We start from the raw sequence: 20531 nt of genomic DNA on the forward strand, positions 1-20531 counted from the left end.
TCCCATCCCAAACTCACATTCGCGGCTCGCCACACAGTTACTGCAATCCTGGATGGGCCCACAAGATGGCGCCCGGCTGATCGAGAATAAAGCGCTCTATTAAAGTCCCCACCCGGCAGCTGGAGTCTATCCATCTCGAATGCAGGATTACGACCCGGTGAAAACATCACGTGATTAATAGCAGACAGCTGGGAAGCCCAATAATATCGCTTGATATCGGGGAGCGCCATGCCCCCGTCGTACCAAGGGATGGTGAGTTTCGCGAGGGCAATACGTGGACGCCCGTCCCAAATCAATTGCCTTTGGAGACTCTCGATCTCTCGGAAATAGGTCTTGGGGATAGCGTCATAGGAGTTCTGGAGCGCATAGAGGAACCGCGGCAAGGACATCATTTTAAACAGGGCCGCCCTGCCCAGAGGAGACAAAGGAAGCTTACGCCAACGGGCCACGTCCAGTCGCAATCTAAGCAACGGGGGAAGGAGATTACGCTCAAATCGGAGCGAGGAGTCCAACGTAATAAAAATCCCTAAATATTTGAAGCCAGACTGGACCACCTGAATAGGAAGTCTGCTCGGCAATGGGGGTAAAACACCCGAAAGAACATACACGCAGGACTTGGCCCAGTTAATAACGAGGCCCGAGTTGGCACCAAATGAAGTGAGAACGTCAAACAAAACCGTCAGAGATTTACGCGGGGAGGTGAGATATAAAAGAATGTCGTCCGCGTAAAGCGAAACGCGGTCCTCAAAGTCCGGAGACCAGCGAATCCCCTTGAGCGAAGGCTCCCACCGAAGCCAAGCAGCCAATGGTTCCAAGGCGAGTGCAAAAAGCAACGGAGACAAGGGGCATCCCTGACGGGTACCCCTACCAAGGGTGAAAGGGGCCGAAACTCTACCATTTACCACTACTTGTGCCAGAGGTTCCGCATATAATAACTTGATCCAACCAATAAACTCAGGCCCGAAACCAAATTTCTCAAGGGCCGCCCAAAGATAAGGCCACTCCACAGTGTCAAAAGCCATTGAGGCATCCAACGATGCCAAAATGGCCGGCTCCGTCAGAAGCCCCGCCCTCGCAATCGCGCCGTGGAGACGACGTAGGTTCAGAGCCGTGTTGCGATGCGGGATAAATCCGGATTGATCTGGATGGACCAAGCCACTAATGACCGTCAGGAGGCGGGACGCCAGGAGTTTCGCCAATACCTTGGGTTCAACATTTAGCAGAGATATGGGCCTATAGGATGAACAAAGGTCCCGCGGTTTACCATCCTTGGGGATGACAACTATCGTGGCCAGTCGCTGATCATAAGGGAGAATACCCCGTTCCCGGGACTCCAGAAACATGGCGCGAAGATATGGCGCCACTCTGTCGGGACGCAACTTGTACAGTTCAATCGGCAACCCGTTCGGGCCCAATGCTTTGCCCGAACGGAGTGAACGGATGGCAGTAGCTATCTCATCAACCGTAAAGGGGGAATCCAACGCCACACGATCCAAATCAGAGACACTGGGCAGAGCGATATCACGCAATAGAAGGCGAGAGTCAGCCACATCTCTCACAGACACAGGGGTATACACCACACGGAAGTACTCAGCAAAACGGTCAACTATTCCAATCGGGTCCGTCACACTCTCACCACTCGAAGACTGAATCACGGGTACCACACGATTAGCTCTCTCCTTCTTATCCAGCCATGCCAGCAATTTACCCGCTTTGTCACCCACATCATACAAACGACCCTGTTGCTCCCGATACATCACTTTAGCAGCATCCGTGACCATGGATTTATAGGCAAATTGTTTCAGACCCAGGGCGTGGAGTTTCGCAGACGTGACACCAGATTCCAAAGCATCCTCCAATGCAGAAATCTCACCCTCAAGGTCCACCACCTCCCTATTCCTCGCCCTCTTAGCTTCAACAATAAGGGAGAGGGCCTGCCCACGAATCACCGTCTTAAAGGCCTCCCATAGGGACACAGCTGAGGAAACCGACCCCTCGTTATCCAGAAAATACGCGTCCAAAGACTTAAGCAAAAGGCTGCGGGTCTCGGGGGAGGTAAGGTACCACGGATTGATGGGAGCTACCCGGCCCACTGCCTCCACTCCAACCTCAAAACGAAGCCAGAGCGGAGAGTGGTCGGAAATACCCCTGGGTAGGTGTACAATCTCACGGACCGCTGGTGACTGAGCCGCAGGCATCAGGAAATAATCCAGTCTAGACAGACTCCCATGGGCCCCAGAATGAAAAGTGTATTGAAGCTGAGTAGGATGCAAAAGCCTCCAGCAATCCACCAAGCCAAAGGTATCCAAAAATCCACCCAACCACTGTTGGGCCGCAGGAGTATCTCTAGGGGGGTGGCGATCGTGGAGACCGGAGAACACCGAATTAAAATCACCAGCCAGAAAGAGAGTACTATCAGGGAGGTCCAACAAGACACGGCCCAAATCTGAAAAGGTAGAAGTCTGCAAGCCGGGGGCACATAAACAGTAAATAAGGAGAGGGCACGACCCTCATAGCGACCCACAAGGACAGCATATCGCCCCCGATCATCCTGAATCACATCATCAATAGCTAGGGGGAGGGAAGCCCGAACAAGGATACCCACACCCCTAGAACCCGAGGTAAACCCCGAATGTGCTACGAGGCGATAGCCCCACCTATTCATTGCATGACAAACATTGCCTACCAAATGAGTCTCCTGTAGGAAAACAATATCGGGAGATAAACGTCGTATACATTTCAACACCACACTTTGTTTGATACGATCTCCCAGACCGTTAACGTTCCACGAAACAAATCTCAACCCGCTACCCCCCATCCCACCCAACAAAGCCCAAACCCCCCACCAATGAGCATGACACCAGAAACATCGTCAAATACAGGATAAAGTCGCCTTGAAAACAGAACACACAAACAACGAACTTCCCAACCACCCACCCCCCAAAGAACAAGAAAACACCCCCCACCCTGCACCCCTGCAAAAAGCTAAAAAGCCACCCCAACCTGCAGTGTGCCTGTCGCCCAAGAACCCCTATTCTACACAAAGACCCCGGAGGAGGAAAGGCTCCGTCCCACCCGCCACCCCGAACAAGACCAATGACGAGAAAAGGAACATACATCAAATCACATAAGCGGTAGAGGAACAAAGGCACACACTCCCGGAAGAGTTATTCAAAACAAGGCACCAGGCATAGACGAAATGTTCAGCTCTCTACACCACCTTCAGCACCGCCCGGGTGGGCATTGGACTCAGTCTCAGGAGATCGGCTAGGCAAGGAGTCCAGCCAGTCATTCACAGCATCCGGCCGATCAAAGAAGAAAGTTCGGTCATTATACTCAACCCGCAGCCTGGTCGGAAAGAGCATAGCGTAGCGCATCCCCATGTCCCTAAGGCGCTTCTTGGCACCACGAAATCCCATCCGCTGCTTCTGGACCTGTTGGGAAAAGTCCGGATAAAAGTTCACCGTGGCATTCTCAAAGGCCACCGGGCCCTTCACCCGCGACGCCTGCAGGATAGCGTCCCGATCTCTATAGTGGAAAAGCTTGGCAACAATAGGTCTCGGCGGGGCGCCTGGCTTACCCTGGCCCCCCGGAACACGATGTGCACGCTCCACTGTGAAGAATTTACTAAGGCCAGACGGAGAAAGGTGGTTCTGGATCAGGTCTTCAACCAGGAGATCAGCCGAGTGGGGTTCTGGGTTCTCCGGTACACCAACCACGCGAACATTACAGCGACGTGCCCTATTCTCAAAATCTTCCAAGCGCCGGGTCATGAAATCGTTCACCCTACGGAGATTGCCAATCTCCGTCTGTATCTCGGAGACGTCCGCCGTGAGGCTGGATGATTTGATATCCAACGACTTCACCTTTTCGTTCGTTTTGGAGAGATCGGCTCGAATTAGATTCACATCGATTGCCACGGTGTCAATTTTGTGGGTCAAGGTTTCGTATTGTCGGCCTATTGACTCTCTCATGCCAGAAATGGCGCCCATGATATCCTGCAAGGAAGGCTCCGTCGACGCATCCACGACGTGGTCAGATGCACTGGGACCGGGCAGGGCAGCTCCGGGGGACCCCTTAGAATGGGTATAACGGTCCATTACGTTGGATTGGACCGGACCCCCGCGCAGAGGTGTCTTCGTCTTGCGCGTCTCCCGGTCCCCTCTGCCCGCCATTTTGGAGATGCGTCACAAGGAGATTCACCAGGGTCAACGGACCGGGCACCAGAAATGGAGGCCTCGGGACCAAAGGACCGTAACAAGGGTATCACCAGGATAGGGGCAGCCAAATAGGAGAACAGTCCAGCCAAAGGCCCGACAGCCGACGCGTCTCCTGGAACCAGCTCTGGCCCGACCCTCTCGCCGATGTCCCAGTCAGAGGCAGAATCGAAACCGAAACTTAAGAAGGGGACCCACAAGTCCAATCCCCCTGCCGTTGTTGTTCAACTCCAAGACGGCCACCGAACCTCACCCAGTCCCGGGCGCACCTCAAGGGCGGAGCCCAAAAGTTCAAATCACCATAACTCAGGCACCCGGTGTCAAAATAAAGTTCTGAAAGGTCCAGGTAGATCAGCCCAACGTCCTCTATACCAATCCTCGCAAAAAATCAGGATTCATGCAGGATATTATGCCGGGAGCGGCGGGGGTCCGGGGAGCGCTGTGCTCACGCGGCCATCTCGGATGCCCGCCAAGCTCCTCCTCCAGGCTCAATATTGTTGAACTGATTGTGGGACACAAATGGAAATGTGCAAAGGCCGAAGTTGATCTTTCCTACAGAGGGGGCAAATGGGAATACATAATTTTTGGCTGTACTTTGATGGGAGCAGCCAATTATAGAATCTTAGCCTTTTGGACCAAAATTTGATGACGACTTATTATGAATTGGTGTAGAAACATTCGGGCTTTTGGATGTTGTACAACTGACAACAGGTCAGTTTCTCAATTAAGTTGAGTTTAACATATGGAGTGGATAAGTTTTCTTTAATTTATTATCATATTTAGTGGCACTCCCAGCAGCGCTGGGTTTCCTTCCCCGGCGGTGTTAGGCAGTTGGTTTTGAGAACCGGTCTTAAGGCGAGGGCAGACACTGCGAGCATAACAGATTATAATGTGCTTGAGATCCCTCTTGAGCCCCATGCACACCCTGTGTTAAAGATGCAATACATGTGCATCAGTATGTCACATGCTTAACTTCTGTGACTGAGCGGAACCAAAAATATCAAGCATTAAAAATGCAATAGGTCTCGCCTTTTATTAAGTTAAAGCCATTTGCTTTGCTATACAATACCATTAACAAAGCAAATGGCTTTAACTTAATCAAAGGCGAGACCTATTGCATTTTCAATGCTTTTTAGGTCTCGCCTGTCAATGCGCATGCGCATTGAGCTTGCGAGACTTTAGCGTCTTAAACAGACTTTACCTAACTGGGCGATTTGGTGGTGTGCCCGTGGCTTTTAGGTCAATGCGCAAGCGCATTGACCTAAAATGCGTGTGCACATCATCAAATCGCCGTCTGTTCCCTCAGCCGCACTCCTCCCACACCTTTGAAGTGAAGCTTAGCTTCACTTCAAAGGCATCCGCTCCCCCCGCCCCCTGCTTCACACGTCTCACGGCCGCAAGGCCGTCTCGTATTTCTCCTCCCTCCCTCGCCTCCCAAGTGAATGCCATGCAACTGTGGGACACTCTGTTTTTGAGAATCCAGTGACTGCCTGGTTGCCATTAACTTCACTTGAGAGCACAAGCCCAGAAGAAGCACAAAACTTGTAGGATAATCGTGCTCTGACACTACAGGTTCTGTTGCTGGCTACCTTGACCAAAGCCTGGACCGGATGACATCAACTCGTGTTAGTCGCAGCGTGCAGCTGCATTAAACCGATTTGCATATTCTGTGGCCAGCACGCCTGTGTTCATTCACCTTTGTTTTAGGATTCAAGTTATACTTTCTTATTTCGTTGTGATCTTGTGTTTTTTTGGTAACTAAATAATGGTATTAATTACTACCAAACGCTCTCATTTTAGCAAATACCTCGCACATATTCAAACGTAAATCTCGCCATTTGCATGGAAATGTTTGCTCCAAAGACATAGCCCACTGCGTTATTTTGCAAGGACTGGAACTTGTTACCTTATTCACAACCTTCGGTATCAATCAGGCAAGTTAACTGTAAGCTGTGTCTGAGGTCTGTGGCACAAAGGCCCCTGCTGCTTCACACTACGGCCCGTGTCTCTCCCCCATCGCCGCTCTCCCCGCTCCGCCCCCTGCTGCGGCCGTTTCGCATTTCTCCTCCCCCCTCCCCACAGCAATGCCCTCCGTCTTGTTCGTCTTACTGTTTTTGTTTTTTTGGTAACTAAATAATGGTATTAATTACTACCAAACGCTCTCATTTTAGAAAATACCTCGCACATATTCAAACGTAAATCTCGCCATTTGCATGGAGATGTTTGCTCCAAAGACATAGCCCACTGCGTTATTTTGCAAGGACTGGAACTTGTTACCTGCAATTACAACAAGAACTCCTGCTATAAACAAATTAACCCTCTGTGGTATCTTCTCTAAATTCAGTGATCGCTTCAGGTTATTCACAACCCTCGGTATCAATCAGGCAAGTTAACTGTAAGCTATGTCTGAGGTCTGTGGCCAGGCGCGCGCACACATTTTCTCTCCTATATTGCGCGCATTAACCTCCTGAATTATCCTGTCTGGTGATTTATGAATTCCTACATACGATTATTTCATTCTGAGGCTGTTTCACATATTTTTTTATTCACGTTATAACCGTGCTGAGACTTTTAAGAAATTAGAAATTTTCAGGTAAACCATACCCCATTTTAGATGCATCGCCAACCTTGCATTTCTAAAATTATTTGCCCTACAGCGGGCTGAGTCTTCTGTTCAGTTGTTGTTTCCTGTCATGTCCTCTTCAAATCGCTTTTGTTCTTGCCCAAGATTGATTGATTAAGCCAGGCACAGATTTTACCGATTTTGTAATTTTAACGCGTTCTTGCCCTCCATTTGGCAGCAGTTATCCAAGAATCACATTTTTACGAGCTGCTGATTATCTTCACTTTTATTGTAAATATTTTAATGCTACTGGATTTGTGTTGGTGTTGCGTCTCTCCCCTCTCTCTACACCCCTCTCTCTACACCCCTATTGCCATTATAAATTACAATAACTTTTTATTTAAGTATTAATTATAAAAAAATAAAGGCCATTGTTATTTGTAATATGAATACATATAAGTCACGTAAATAAAACATATTGCATTACAAATGCTATAGGTGTCACATTTGCAAAAGTTATAACTATTGGCATTGTAAATGACAAAGCTATCAATTTAGCTATTTTAAAAACCAACACATAAATAAAATATGTGTCATTTACAAGACCAATAGCTCCAACTTTTCTAATGCGAGACCTATTGCATTTCCAATGCTTGTTGTATTTGCGAGTGCCAGCGTCTTTCTGGTCACATGATTGTGAGACCAGGAAACAAAACTACCAGTAACCACACGAGCTTTGTATTTTGCGAGTGCCAGCGTCTTTCTGGTTGCATGATTGTGAGAGCAGGAAACAAAACTACCAGAAACCACACTAGCCGTCTCATTCTTGCGGTCATATACATGCAGCAGAAACTAGGCTGGTTAAAAGAGAAACAGGATTAGTGCCTCATTTCGGGGCGTACCTGAAGGGAATCGAGCTGGTCATTCTAAGCGCAAATATGTACGCAGGGTTCCGAGAGAACACACGGGCGACCACTTGAAGTGGGAACTTGAGGACCACATGTACGACCAGGAACAGAACTAGCACGTTATTCTCTTAGAGCAGAGAACCAGTGTCGCTTTGTCGGAAAGAGACTGACGCCAGACGAGACCTAAACATGACAGCAAACACTTCCAGCTGTTGACTATCTGTTCCCGCTAATGTCTTCTTGAATGCTAGGGCCTACGGTCGCAATTATTATGTGAGGTTACAAAGCAGCAACCACTAATAGGTGCCCATAATTACTGTCAACTTCATTTGTGCATCTTGTAAACAGTATTATGTTATCATACTAAAAACCTATGCTCATTCGCTTTCAATCAGTTACAACAGAGCATTGAACATAGTGGAAGATGCCTGGGAATACATCCAAACTCGGCAACACTTAGAGTACCCTTGCTGGCGCTTTAAAAAGAAATCAAGAAATCTAAAGTCGACATAAGGGCTCTCTGCTAAATTCAAATGAAGAACTTTAGGTGCGGACACTGCTCAGACAGCAGTAGTCAACTGTTTTATAGAGATCCTTTAAAACTGCTACCAGCGCTCGGAAGTTACCTCAAGGTAACACTGCTAACGGGTTACAAAACTCCATAAGCAAATCAATAAGCTTATTGCACCCATTAGGCACCTGGGCATAACCAGCAGAGTTCACTCATCTCTTCACCATGTGCATTAATCCATTAGACTGCCCTTCCAGTTTATATTGTACTGACAACATTTTATTTTAACTATTTTCTGTGGGATAAAAATACAAGGGGTTGTTCCACACAGAAAGAGGATAAATGTGTTTAATGAAATGCAAACCGTGTGGAGCACACACACAAAAGAAAGATTGCCAGGTCTGGAAACACACTGAGTAAAACAAGGAACCATGCAAAAAAACTATTGTACAAGTCTACAACAAATGTTCAATGTTATCGAAAACATACTCAGTGATTATGGCATAGGATAGATTCATGAGTGATGTCTGTTCAGACTAAGCATATGCCTCCAAAGGCCCCCTAAGCACTTCATAATTGATGTTGGGTGTGTAAGGACAGAGAAACACGAGTCCTGAATGGCATATAGGGAACAGAGACGTCTATATTAGAGTGCCACAAAGTTGAAGTCCCAGCCTGTGTCTGAATTTACTCGCAAGAAAGTATCCCTCTTAAATGTCACACATCTGCACTTCAATGTTACTCATAAGTGCACTGAAACCATTCAAATGTCACACATAAGCAATCTGAAAACATGCCAACTATGCAGCATAGCTAAGACAAATTGACAAAGCCAATGTCTCTCGTATAGACACTCCATCACTCATCCCACATGCTTAGTCCTTTCAATGCTGTAGTCCCTATACCCCTGTTTGGTGTGCCGTCTCTTCTCTGCACCTCCCTGTTTTTTTTCTCACCATACCACTCCTCACACTGTCCCTTATGGTTATTGCTGCTCCCTCCCCTTACCATTTTTAGGTCTCGCTGAGCCAGCGCATGCGCTGCCCTGCACGACTTTTAGAGTGTGGCTCCAGAAAATGCTAACACCCGTTTTTGCTTGTGGCGGCCTAGAGCTTGTGGTTACGCGCGCTTCCGAGCACAAGCACCATCTTGCCCGCTATCACTTTCGTGGTCGCGTCACTTTCGCGGTCTGTGAGAAAGTGCCATCTTTCTTGCATGGTATGCCCCCATTTTTTGCTGAATTGCTAATGTGCTTTGACTGAGTGTACCCTGGGCTCCTGCAATCAGGTGCCCAGGGCCTGTGTTCCTTCCCTGAAACTGTATTGAAGCTGAAACCCAATTGGCATCTCTGGCCACATGTCAGCCCCTGGTAAATGGTACCCTAGGTACCCAGGGCATTGTGACCAGAGAAGACCCCTAAGGGCTGCAGCACTTATTGTGCCACCCTTAGGGACCCTGCACCCTGACACCCACACCCTGTCTTGGCAGACTGAGTGTCCTGGTGCAGACCTAAACAAAGAGTCGACATGACACACATCCCTGTGTGCCATGCCCACAAACCCACTGCCCTGGCATACATCAGTCACCCTTCTAGCTGGGTGCCCTATGCCAGTGATGTGGGCACCTCCCCCAGGATGGGCAGGGGGAAGCTTCAAAGGCATACCGCCTTTGTGAGCTTCTCCAGACCACTTTCTGTACTCAGCAACTGGGCCCCCCCACTCAGGCGGGAAGACTGGCAGGAAACCCTACATGAGGAAAAGGGGTGTGCCCACCTGTGCCAACTCCACCCCTCAGGTGGGAGAGGCGAGGTGAAGCACAACTCTGGGCTCCGGCCATCTTGAGGATGGGGAACCCTGCCCAATCAGAGTTAGGCTCCTGCCCCCCTCCCACAGGAGAGGAGCAGGATAGGTGGTGTAATCACCCCAGGACAGGGACCTATTGGTCCCTGCCCTTCCCCTACCTGTAACACCCCTAAATGTAACACCCCTAAATGTAGTATTTAGGGGCACCCCGAACCTTCCTTCCTCAGATCCAGATTTCGACACAAGAAATAAGACCAAGAAGAAGAAGACCTGTCGTGCAGCTGCTAAAGAGGACAACACCAACTGACTTGGCCCGAGCCCTACAGACCTGTTGATCCTTGAACCTGCTCCTGCTAAATCCCGGCATCTCCTGCGGATAGGAACCTCAAGAACACCGGAGGACCTGCCTGCCTTAACCCTCTTAAGACTGGGACTCCCACGAGCAGTGGCTCTGCTCAAACAGCAATACCCCAGGTGCCAGCCAGGTACTGCGAATCCAGCCCACTCTGCACCCACCATGCCCGGCCTGTGCCCAAGTGGACAAAAACCCTCAGGACATCCCCCGGCGATTCTGACCTGGAATCCAGTGCCCAAGGACCCTCCTCGACGACCTAGACGATGCCTGCAGACTCAGAACCAGGGACCCCTCCTACCGCGACCAGCAGAGGGTAAGATTTCCCGACGTCCAAAGACACCCCTGCACCTCGCGCCCCCTGGCCTCCTGTGCCCAACTCTGGGGTGCCTACCTACCCTCCAAGATCCTAACTTATCCCTTGAGGTGTTGATCGCTCCAGAAGATCCACCGCCCCCGGGCCTGCAGCTTTTGTTCCCTTTTCACGATATCCATGGAATAAGACTGAGCGCCCGACGGCTCAAAAGCACCCTGCACCTAGCCGCCTGAGTGCCCCTCACAGTGCAACCTGTGTCCTACCCTACTTCCCCATTTGCCCTGAGCAATTGACCAGGGGCCCAGCTCCCACAGCTGCGTGGCCTTCTAGCCAGCAGCCACCAACCGAAGGCCCCCTGCCACTCATTGGATAACATTGGGCCTAACTACCTCCGCACCCGACTGCCTCTGTGCCGCTGAGGGTGTACCAACTGTACCTACCTGACCCTGGGAGACCCCTGAGTCTATGCCCAGAACCTTAATTCTGCCAGTCGAGTACTTACCTAAAAGCCGATAACACACTTGTCTTCCATAGGCTAACATTGACTGGTTTCACTCAGAAATTCTTCTAAGTGTGGAGTTTTGTGTGGAGTGTTAAGCCTGGCAAAGCCTCCCCTATGGCAGGACTATTGGTCTATAGACCCCTGAATGCCCCAGTAGCCCAGTTATTGAAACTCCTTGACACCATTGCTGCTTTATCACTGAAATACACTCATTTGACAGTTCTTGGAGATTTCAACGTCCATATGGACAAATCCAACTGCCCCTTAGAAGTGCAGTTGGAAGATACCCTAAAACGGTTGAATCGGACGCAAAGGGTAACTGCACCTACACATATGGCAGGCCACATGCTAGATTTACTGTTTACCAATGATCAGGCATTACAGGTAGAGGACCCGCTTTCTCTGACCTGGTCAGATCATTGCTTGATTACTTTTAGTATCTGTGGGTCTCACCGCAAAGATCTGGTAAGAACCACCTTGGAAGTCAAGAGGAATTGGAGCAAGGTCTCCACTCAATCAATGGGCTTTCTGTTACAGTCCAATTTCCCCCTTCTCACGGGAGACCCCTGTCAGGATGCACTAACTTTTAAGCAGTGGGTCACCTCAGCCCTGGATAAAACCACCCCAATTAAAAATAGGAAGCTTGCTAGGAGCAAACCCTCAGCTTCATGGTTCAAAGACAAGCTCCGGTTGGAGAAGAGTCTTTGCAAGAGGTTGGAGCGTGCTTGGCGCAAACACTACGGTCCGGCAGCCAAGTGTATATACACAAAACAGCGCTAAGAAAATGTCATGCCTTAAGGCGTAAGTCCATTAGGACTTTCTTTGCCAATCAGATTAACTCCTCGAATAAGTTGACGAAAGAAATGTTCAATATTGTTCAGGGGTTTATTAAACACTGGGGGGTTGGGCCTGTCTTTACGTCCAAACTGGGCCACTGATAAGCAAGAAAACAAAAAATTGTGTGGACGTATTATTTTTCAAAATATCTTAAGATCACCCTTTTAAAAATCATAAAGAGGGTTTAGTGTATTTATTTCACTTATTACTTTCAACATTAGTTAGAGAACATACATACAAAATATTAACTCATATCATAAGAGAAGGACATACATTATAATTCGACATTTCATTGAATCATAAATACCAAACAAAATTACATTTAACAAATACAAAACAAACAATTCAACATGAATGACCAGTCCTTAATTAAGAAAAGAAACAATAGCGGTGCAGACTTATTCTCAGTTTGTATTACTGCCACCTGCTAAGACTAGCTCTCTCTGGCCGAAGTGTTGGCAGCCAATCAGATCTCAGCATGAGATCTGTTTGATCCGCAGACCCTCTGTGTCTCTAGATATACTCCAAAACTACTGAACAGATTTACACCAAAATACAAAAATCACTTTTTCTGGATCAAAACCTAACTTTCTAGCAAAATTGGTGTAATTCCGTCCAGCGGTTTGGTCTGTAGTCGTGTTTACAATACCTATGGGAAATTACGTGGGGAAAAGGTGTTCCAGGACCCTCCCCCCTTGTTCTCAGCCCCCTCTTGACTAAACCTTCTGAAACTTTGCAAACGGCAGCTGAAGTGAGTGGCAAACTAGTTTAGAACATTTTGTTAAGCTTCATCAAATGGTGCTTATGTTATCAGAAAAACAAAAAATTATATTCCTACGGAAGCTAGGTCCTAACTACAAGTACCTACTGGTAACCACCAGTAGGTAAAAAAAATAAAAAGAAACACACACACACAAAAAAAGAAACAAGGATAATAGGAAGCTCTCACCTTGACTTCTTTCTCAATGTAGTCATTTAGCAGGATATCTGGTTCCACACGATGCTCTGTCGGCGAGAGGGACACTGTATGGAGGGCCCGCCGTTCTGTCACCTTCTCCTGCGCTTTCTTGTCACGACCCTTCTCTCCTTTCAGGAAGACTCGTTTGAATGGAGACACTATCCCAGGCTGCAGGGAAGGAGATGAAGAGCTGAGTGAAAGGTTTTCTACTAGAATGCATCTTACAATATTCTCACCAACATGTTAACCAAATCAAGGAACTGGTGTGAAGCCTTCCCAGTCAGCATTGTGCAGTACAATGCAGTGCTGTTTACATTTTAAAGAGACTCCTTCCACAATCACAGATCCTGGCTGACCTCCAGTTACGAAAATGTTCTTCTACTACACTGGCACATACAGGTAAGAACACAAAGGAGGGCCTGGAATACCACAACTTTTACACAGAAACATGCAAGCAATATTAAAAGGTATACACTTTTAATTCCAGATATATAAATGCTAGATCATCAACACATAAGTCATCCTCTCATCTACCACTGGAATTGCAGACCACTTGTGGTGGGACCATTAACTGATATTTTCATGAGGTAATCGAGTACAGAGGTGTACACTTGTTACTGTGCAGCTGTACCACTCCTTGTGCAAGCTAAATTCCCACTCATGGATAGCCAGCGTAACATTAAAGGCCTGATGTGTGAAGGGATTATACTCATTCTGCGACTATTGGAAATGTGCTGATACACAATAACGAAATGATTAATACCAGTAGGATTAGTTTGCAGCCTGAAGTGTTTTCTGGATTCACATGTTGTGCATCTTTTTGGCCATCTAGTGGTTGGGTCCGGAATTGTGTTTTGTCCTACTCTTCAATACTTTTTTTGTACTTTAGTGTGGGCGTGGTCGACAATCATTTGATGTTAAGTCCATCACCTGTGTGACGTCACACGGCGCCCCGGAAGTTCATTTCCATGGTCACCATCTTCAGATTCTTTCTTTTTTTACTCCTGGCGCCTGACCTATTTGAAACATTTCTTTTTCTGAAGTATTGCTCACCTTTCCTGTTTGCTTGTGCCCCCATTTACGGGGAGATGGGCGAGTCCCATGTGTATCCAGATCTTAAGACTGCAAAACTACTCCTACTGGTTAATAACCATTTCATTTTGCAGCATGAATCCCTTTCTGGATTCACATGATGTACATCTGATTACGTAGCAGTGTTAGGTTCCTTGGGTACCATTTCAGAAAATGGGGTTAACCCAATAATGGTCCTGGACCTGGGTACTTTAGACGATACAAAAAACAATGGTCCTAGAACCTTAATCACAATGTAGATTCAATCAAGTACATATTTAAAGTATTTCCTTAGTTTTAAGAGGAGTAAGGAGCAGAAATAAATATGCCAGGCTCCTCAATGCCGGAGTCAAATTATGTAAACTTTAAATAAACGTAAAGATAAACAGAACACAGACCATAGATTCAATTCTTCTGGTAATTTAATACTCATTAATAAAGAAGTCAAGTAATATTCATGAGATATAGGCAAAAAGGGAGGTTGCTCCAAAGGGGAATGTGCTGGTGGGGAAGGGGTGCTCAGTGTTGGTCAGTGAGAGAAAAAGGATTTCAGTGGCATAGAAGGGAGAGAAAACGTCATGTTATTTACATAAACAATATGAACGGTTGACATTCACCGTCATATGTGGCCTAGCTTTTCATATATTACAGTTCATGATTATATACACTGATACAGAATTAAATTCAAATTTGCACGATAAGGAATATGTAGAGGTAAGTCTAGGCCTATCCAAATGCGTCGACGTTTCGATCCGACTTAGGGCGCAAGGGGAATTAGCAGCCTCGGCCGTGCGGATCTTCTTCAGGACAGAGGTAGTAGGGAGCAACCAGGGGAGCGGTGGCTTAGTCACCTAATGGGTATAAGGGAATTGATCAGGTCTGTGACTGGGTATCAAAAAGGCACATCAAGCACATGTGCGCATAAGTTAAAAAGGCTTACCCTCCGTGTGTTGCGAGTAGCCCAGGTAATGTAGGCATGTCATGGCGGTTCCAATTTATGTATTAATCCATATGATAGCTGGGGAGAAGAAGGTCATGTATTATAGGCCAGAAGTGGCTGGAAGTGGTGAATACCACGAGTTAATCCTGTGATAGCTGTGGAGCAAGACATACCTCATAACTGTTAGAGCATGTAGCGCGGATAAGGAAAAGGGGCACCCTCGTAGTTTGTGCCAAATGATTCACAAATTTGGATTGGCGTTCTGGAATTACAAAAGGAGGGAGCGCTCAGTGCTAAGTTCAAAGTACAACCAGCATACGGGCACTAAGGGTTAAGCCACGTGTTCAGAGAACCGATTACCTGAAAGTGAAGCAGAAGCGCGTACGTTAAGTCTCCCTGAAACTGCATATAATGAACGGCGCCCTCGCTGGCGGCTTGATTTAAATGCCGTAACCGCGGGGAAACGTGCGAGGCGGGCCAGTGTAGAAAGACTAGATCAGGACAAGCGCCGTAAGGGCGGTGGAAATTGTCTCGTGGGATGAGGATCACAAGGGTAGAGTTGGACCTATTATTAAAGTAGGAATTCCCTATGATTATGCCAGGCTCTCTTCCGAGAGATGAACTGGGGAACATGCCTCCCCCCCCTCCATGCATTTAAAACAAGCATTGGAAATGCAATAGGTCTCGCAGTAGTAAAGTTTGAGCTATAGGTGTTATTTATTTTTTTGTTTTTTATTTATGTGTTGTTTTTTCTAAATAGCTACATTAATAGCTTTCTTCTTTACAAAGCCAATAGTTATAATTTTTGTAAATGTGACACCTCTAGCATTTGGCAATCCTTGGACCTTCGGTAATGCCAATAAAGCATTATTGCCTAGCATTGCATTGTATCGTTGACTGTTTACATTCCTGGCCTACATACATTATGCAACGTTTCTTTGAAGTTACCAGACCGGACAGTTGTTGTTGTTGTTTGTAATGGCTGCTTATCACCTCAATAATAACTCCCCCTGTCTCCACCAGCTCCCTCCCGCGCGGCCCCGCAGGTCCCCCTCCCCTTGGTGTCAGGGCCCACCGAACTGCCACATGGGCACTGATAAAGAGTGATGGATGGGCTGTGGCTGGCTCCACTGGGGCCAGTGCTCGGCTGGGAGCATCTCAGTGCACCGGTGGCCAGGAGTCTGGCAGTGTGAGAGGAGGAGAGAGAGAGAGGGAGGGCAGGGGGGGGGTGTAGGGATGCGATGGAGAGAAGCAGGGCAGGGAGGGTGGCGTAGATCAAGGCAGTCTTAGAGGGAGATGAGAAGTGTGAGGGAGGGAATGAGGAATCTGGAAAAGAAAGGATTTAAAGGAAGAATAACGGGTGGAAAAGAGGAGAGACCAGTGGAGGGATTGAAGAGGGGAAGGGGAAAGGAGAACACAGCTATGGATAAAATAAATTGGTATATAGAAGAAAGAGACGTTGGAGGGAAGAGTAGAATGGAAGAGAGAATGGAGGGAAGGAAAAGAGAGGGTTTAGATTAGGGTGGGAAAGAAGGAGAGGGCGGAGGAAGGGAGCACGACAGAGGGTGGACACAGCGAAAGATACAGGGAGGACAGGAAAGGAGGAAGTGACTGTCTCACTGGAGAAGCAACAGCTGCATGAATGTCTGAGAGGACAAACAAACAACAAGTTCTTATTAACTCAGATCAAATGTGCTTTGCAAATGTTCTGCTGCAGGGGGTTAAGCGCTGTCGGGTCATCGCAGAGCTGCACAATGGTGCTTCAACGCTGGGTTTGGCCTGATGCTGGGGGGCTCACAAGTGAGAGTGACAAAAGTTTCCTAAAGGGTGACCAAATGAGGCAGGCACCAAGTTGGTCGGAGGGGTGGGATCTGGGGGAGGCAGGGAGCTGCGGCAGGTAGCGGGAGAAGGAGGTTGCCGGGTGGCTAGTATTGCAAATAGAATAAGAAGTCCTCTTATGGTGCGCCAAGCCAATGAAGCTTTTCGCCCCACAGGGGTTAACACCATGGTTTTCTAAATACTCTATTTGTGGCTCTATAATTAAAAATGACCTTCGTTATGCAGGGCCAGCATTTTAATTTTGGTTTAGGACAAAAATACATATACTATGCATTGGTAGGAGGTTGCCGGTCTGGTGGATGGGGACGGGTTGTGGTCTTGGGGATGTACGGGGCATCATTGGGGGCGTAAAAGAAATACTGCGGGGAAAGCGAGGCTCGGGAGATGGCGGGTAATGCATGAGAGGTGGGCTGCTGTTAGAGGCTGTCGGGCGAGAGCATTTGAATTCCGAAGCACGGGAAATGCGGGCGATGGTCGCGTGTAAGCACCACTTGGCACGGAGGTGCCGACCGAGTCCGGGGTCGGGGTGGCGAGACTTGTGAAACCTGGGTATAAGGTCCTGGGTGTAAGATGCTGGATACAAGTGGGCTGTCGTGGTGCAGCATGTTGGAGGCGAGTATTGTACGGTGTGCTGACTCCTAGGCGTGCGACCGATGCTTCGTCCAACTAGGGGGGGGAGGCAGTGCGGGGGCAGCCACGGTGGAGTTTGGTTTCCTGCTAGACAAGCGAAAGAAGCATGGCCCCAGATCTGCAAGAATGGGCTATGACCCCCCTCGCCCCCCCTTCTTGTCCGTCTCACATGCTGCCACACCATTAACTAAGAAGCAAAGAACGACAAGTGGGAGGCGGCGGGGGGGGGGGGGAGACACGCGAGCCAGGTTTGCAGGAGAGGTGTGGCGAGGGCGCATCTGTCTGCCGGGGGGCGGACGAGGGTTGGGGGCTCTGTTTTGGAGGGCGGTCTCGGGAGGGAACAAATGGTGGTGGGGTGCGGAGCGGGCGTCTAAGCAAAGGGGACAGAATAACGAAGAGGTATTGTAGGCATGACAACATCATATCGGGTGGTGGTACTCGTGGATGAAATATGACAACAAACAGTAGCAGTGGGTCAATAATTGTGTACCTCTCTCATATGAATCTGGAACAATAGTGGATAGATGCAAGGAGTGAAAACTAAAGAAGAATATCTTTCCTATGTGGAACAAGCCTTTCACCGTAACACGGCTGGCAGGGGAGGGGGCGGAGAGGGGAGAGGTGCGACACGGCAGTAGGAGGAGGAGGGGGGAGGAGAGTAGGGGAGGCACGGCCTAGCGGCAGGCAGGCAGGGGAGGAGAGGAGGAGGGGGGAGGAGAGTAGGGGAGGCACGGCCTAGCGGCCGTGCAATCAAGTAGTGAGGGGGCGGAGCTGGGGGAGGCTGTGAGAGAGAGTAGGCAAGGCAGGCGGCTGGGGGCATGTGCACGCGCTTTTAAGCTCAATGCACATGCGCATTGAGCTTAAAAGTCACGGGCACTGCAAGGAATCGCCACGATTCCTTGCAAGTTAGATAAAGTCTGGATGAGCCCCTATAGTCTCGCTTGCTCGATGCGCATGCGCATCGACAGGCGAGACCTAAAAAGGGAAGAATGTGTCACTGTATATACTGTTTTAGAATTTTAATTAGTGAATACTTGACTGTATATATAGCATGACAATTTTTAATGAAGCTGACAATCGTGCGATAATTTGTTTTCCCATCTTGAGCCCAATTCGCTATGATTTAATAATAGGCCCAATTGTGATCCTCATCCCACGAGACAATTTCCACCGCCCTTTCGGCGCTTGTCCTGATCTAGTCTTTCTACACTGGCCCGCCGCGCACGTTTTCCCGTGGTTACGGCATTTAATTCAAGCCGCGAGCGAGGGCGCCGTTCATTATATGCGGTTGCAGGGAGACTAAACGGACGCTGAAAGTCTCAGCTCCCCTCCCACATTTTTCTCCTGCCTCACTTGACGCTTGTTTCCTGTTGCCAAGCAACCGCATACTACATCGATCGCGTCTTGCAGATGCCGCTTATTTTCCCGCTAGTGCCCTTCCTGCCGGCCTCTCTCAGGACAATTAATGGAGACGGTAGCGCAGCTGGCGCAACAAAGGCAAGCTGGTCTGCGCCTGGACAGCACCCAGCGTCAGGACCACTTGTCCTCCCATCATCTGGCGATATACCACCGAGGAGTTCCTGGGACACCGGACAGCGCAACAACAGCTCTTGCTTCACGTCCTCTCCATGAACTACCAAAGAAACCTTCACCTGCAGCCACTGCCGATCCTCCTGCTACACGGGACCACCTGCCCACATTCGTACCTGCGCCACCCCCGCACAGAGGACTACGAACAACCCAGAACTGCTCCAATGCATCCGGCTCAACGCCCGCTCCCTCTACAAACACACAATGGAAATCTAGGACAACCATCACCCCGCTCTTCCCAGACGTAGCCCTCATAACCGAAACATGGTTCAACCCTTCCTCGAACCCAGACAATGCCCCACCACCCCAACTGTTACAAGATGATACACCAAGACCGAACCAAACAACACAGCGGGTGCATTGCCATCATCTTTAAGGAAACAATCTGATGCACCTTCACCAGCGACGACCCAGCACCTCTCATCGAACACCTCAACTTCCTACTACAGATTAATGCCAAGACCAAGATAAGAGGCACCCTTGCCTACAGACCACTGAGAGCCCAACCGGCCTTCTGTGACGTCATCTCCAACCTCACCGCTCTCCTTGCCATCGATGCGCTCCATTACGTCCTACTCAGCGATCTCAATTTCCACATTGACAACCCCAACAACGCCAAATCCACCAGTCTCCTGGAGAACCTCAACAACATTGGCCTCACCCAACTGGTCACTGAACCCACGCACAAAGTCAGGGACACACTCAACACCATCTTTACCTCCAGCGATAGAATCGAATTCCCCCACGTGACAGAACTCACCTGGAAATACCACGCCATCGTCCACTTTACCATCTCCAATGCCCAGCATACCATTTCCAAGTATCACAGTGCCACCCACCAAAGATAGAGCAAGGTAACCGAGACCCAATGGACACATGCCCTTGGCACCACACAACCCGAAACAGCAGCAGCCCATGACCAAGCCGTCCGGCCTTCACCTCCTGGATCACCAAATGCACTGACAGACTTTCCCGGCTGAAATCAGCGAAAGGCAACTAAACTTCCTAAAAAGCCAGATGGTGCACCCCAGAGCTCCGAACCACCAAGCGCAATTGCTAAATACTCAAGAAGCAATGGTGCGTCACTGAGGACCTCTCTGACGGAGACACTCACAAACCAGCCCTCAACAACTACCAGCTTCGTATCAAGGAAGCCAAGAGAACAGCAATCACTGACCACATTGACACTGCGCCCACCCACACGAAAGAGCTCTATAAAATTGTCAAGGAGTTTTCAAACCAGACAGCCACAGAGAGCACTATCCATCCCTCCCAAGAACTCTGCGACACCCTTTCCAACTACTTCGAGAGCAAGATTGAAACCATTTAGAAATTCAACCCCAACCCACCACTCTCGGCCTCGACAACCTTAATCAACCAGCAAACACCAGTCGAACGATAACCACATCGTCTCTGATCGCCCCTCAAACTACCACACCCATCATGTACTCCATCCACTCAGGGGCACCTACTGACCCCTGACCCCACCATCTCT

General features: G+C 48.7%; 1 protein-coding gene across 2 annotated transcripts in view; it reads right to left on the reverse strand.

The window, feature by feature from the left end:
- The window catches only part of CCM2 (CCM2 scaffold protein), a 349754-nt gene that overhangs the window by 168165 nt on the left and 161058 nt on the right, over positions 1-20531 (reverse strand). For both annotated transcript variants that reach the window (XM_078662564.1, XM_078662563.1), the window contains one exon: positions 12958-13134. In XM_078662564.1, the coding sequence (XP_078518690.1) occupies positions 12958-13134 (177 nt within the window). The remainder of the gene's footprint in view (positions 1-12957; positions 13135-20531) is intronic.

Source organism: Lissotriton helveticus, chromosome 10 (genome assembly GCF_964261635.1).
Source record: "Lissotriton helveticus chromosome 10, aLisHel1.1, whole genome shotgun sequence".
Taxonomy (NCBI): domain Eukaryota; kingdom Metazoa; phylum Chordata; class Amphibia; order Caudata; family Salamandridae; genus Lissotriton; species Lissotriton helveticus.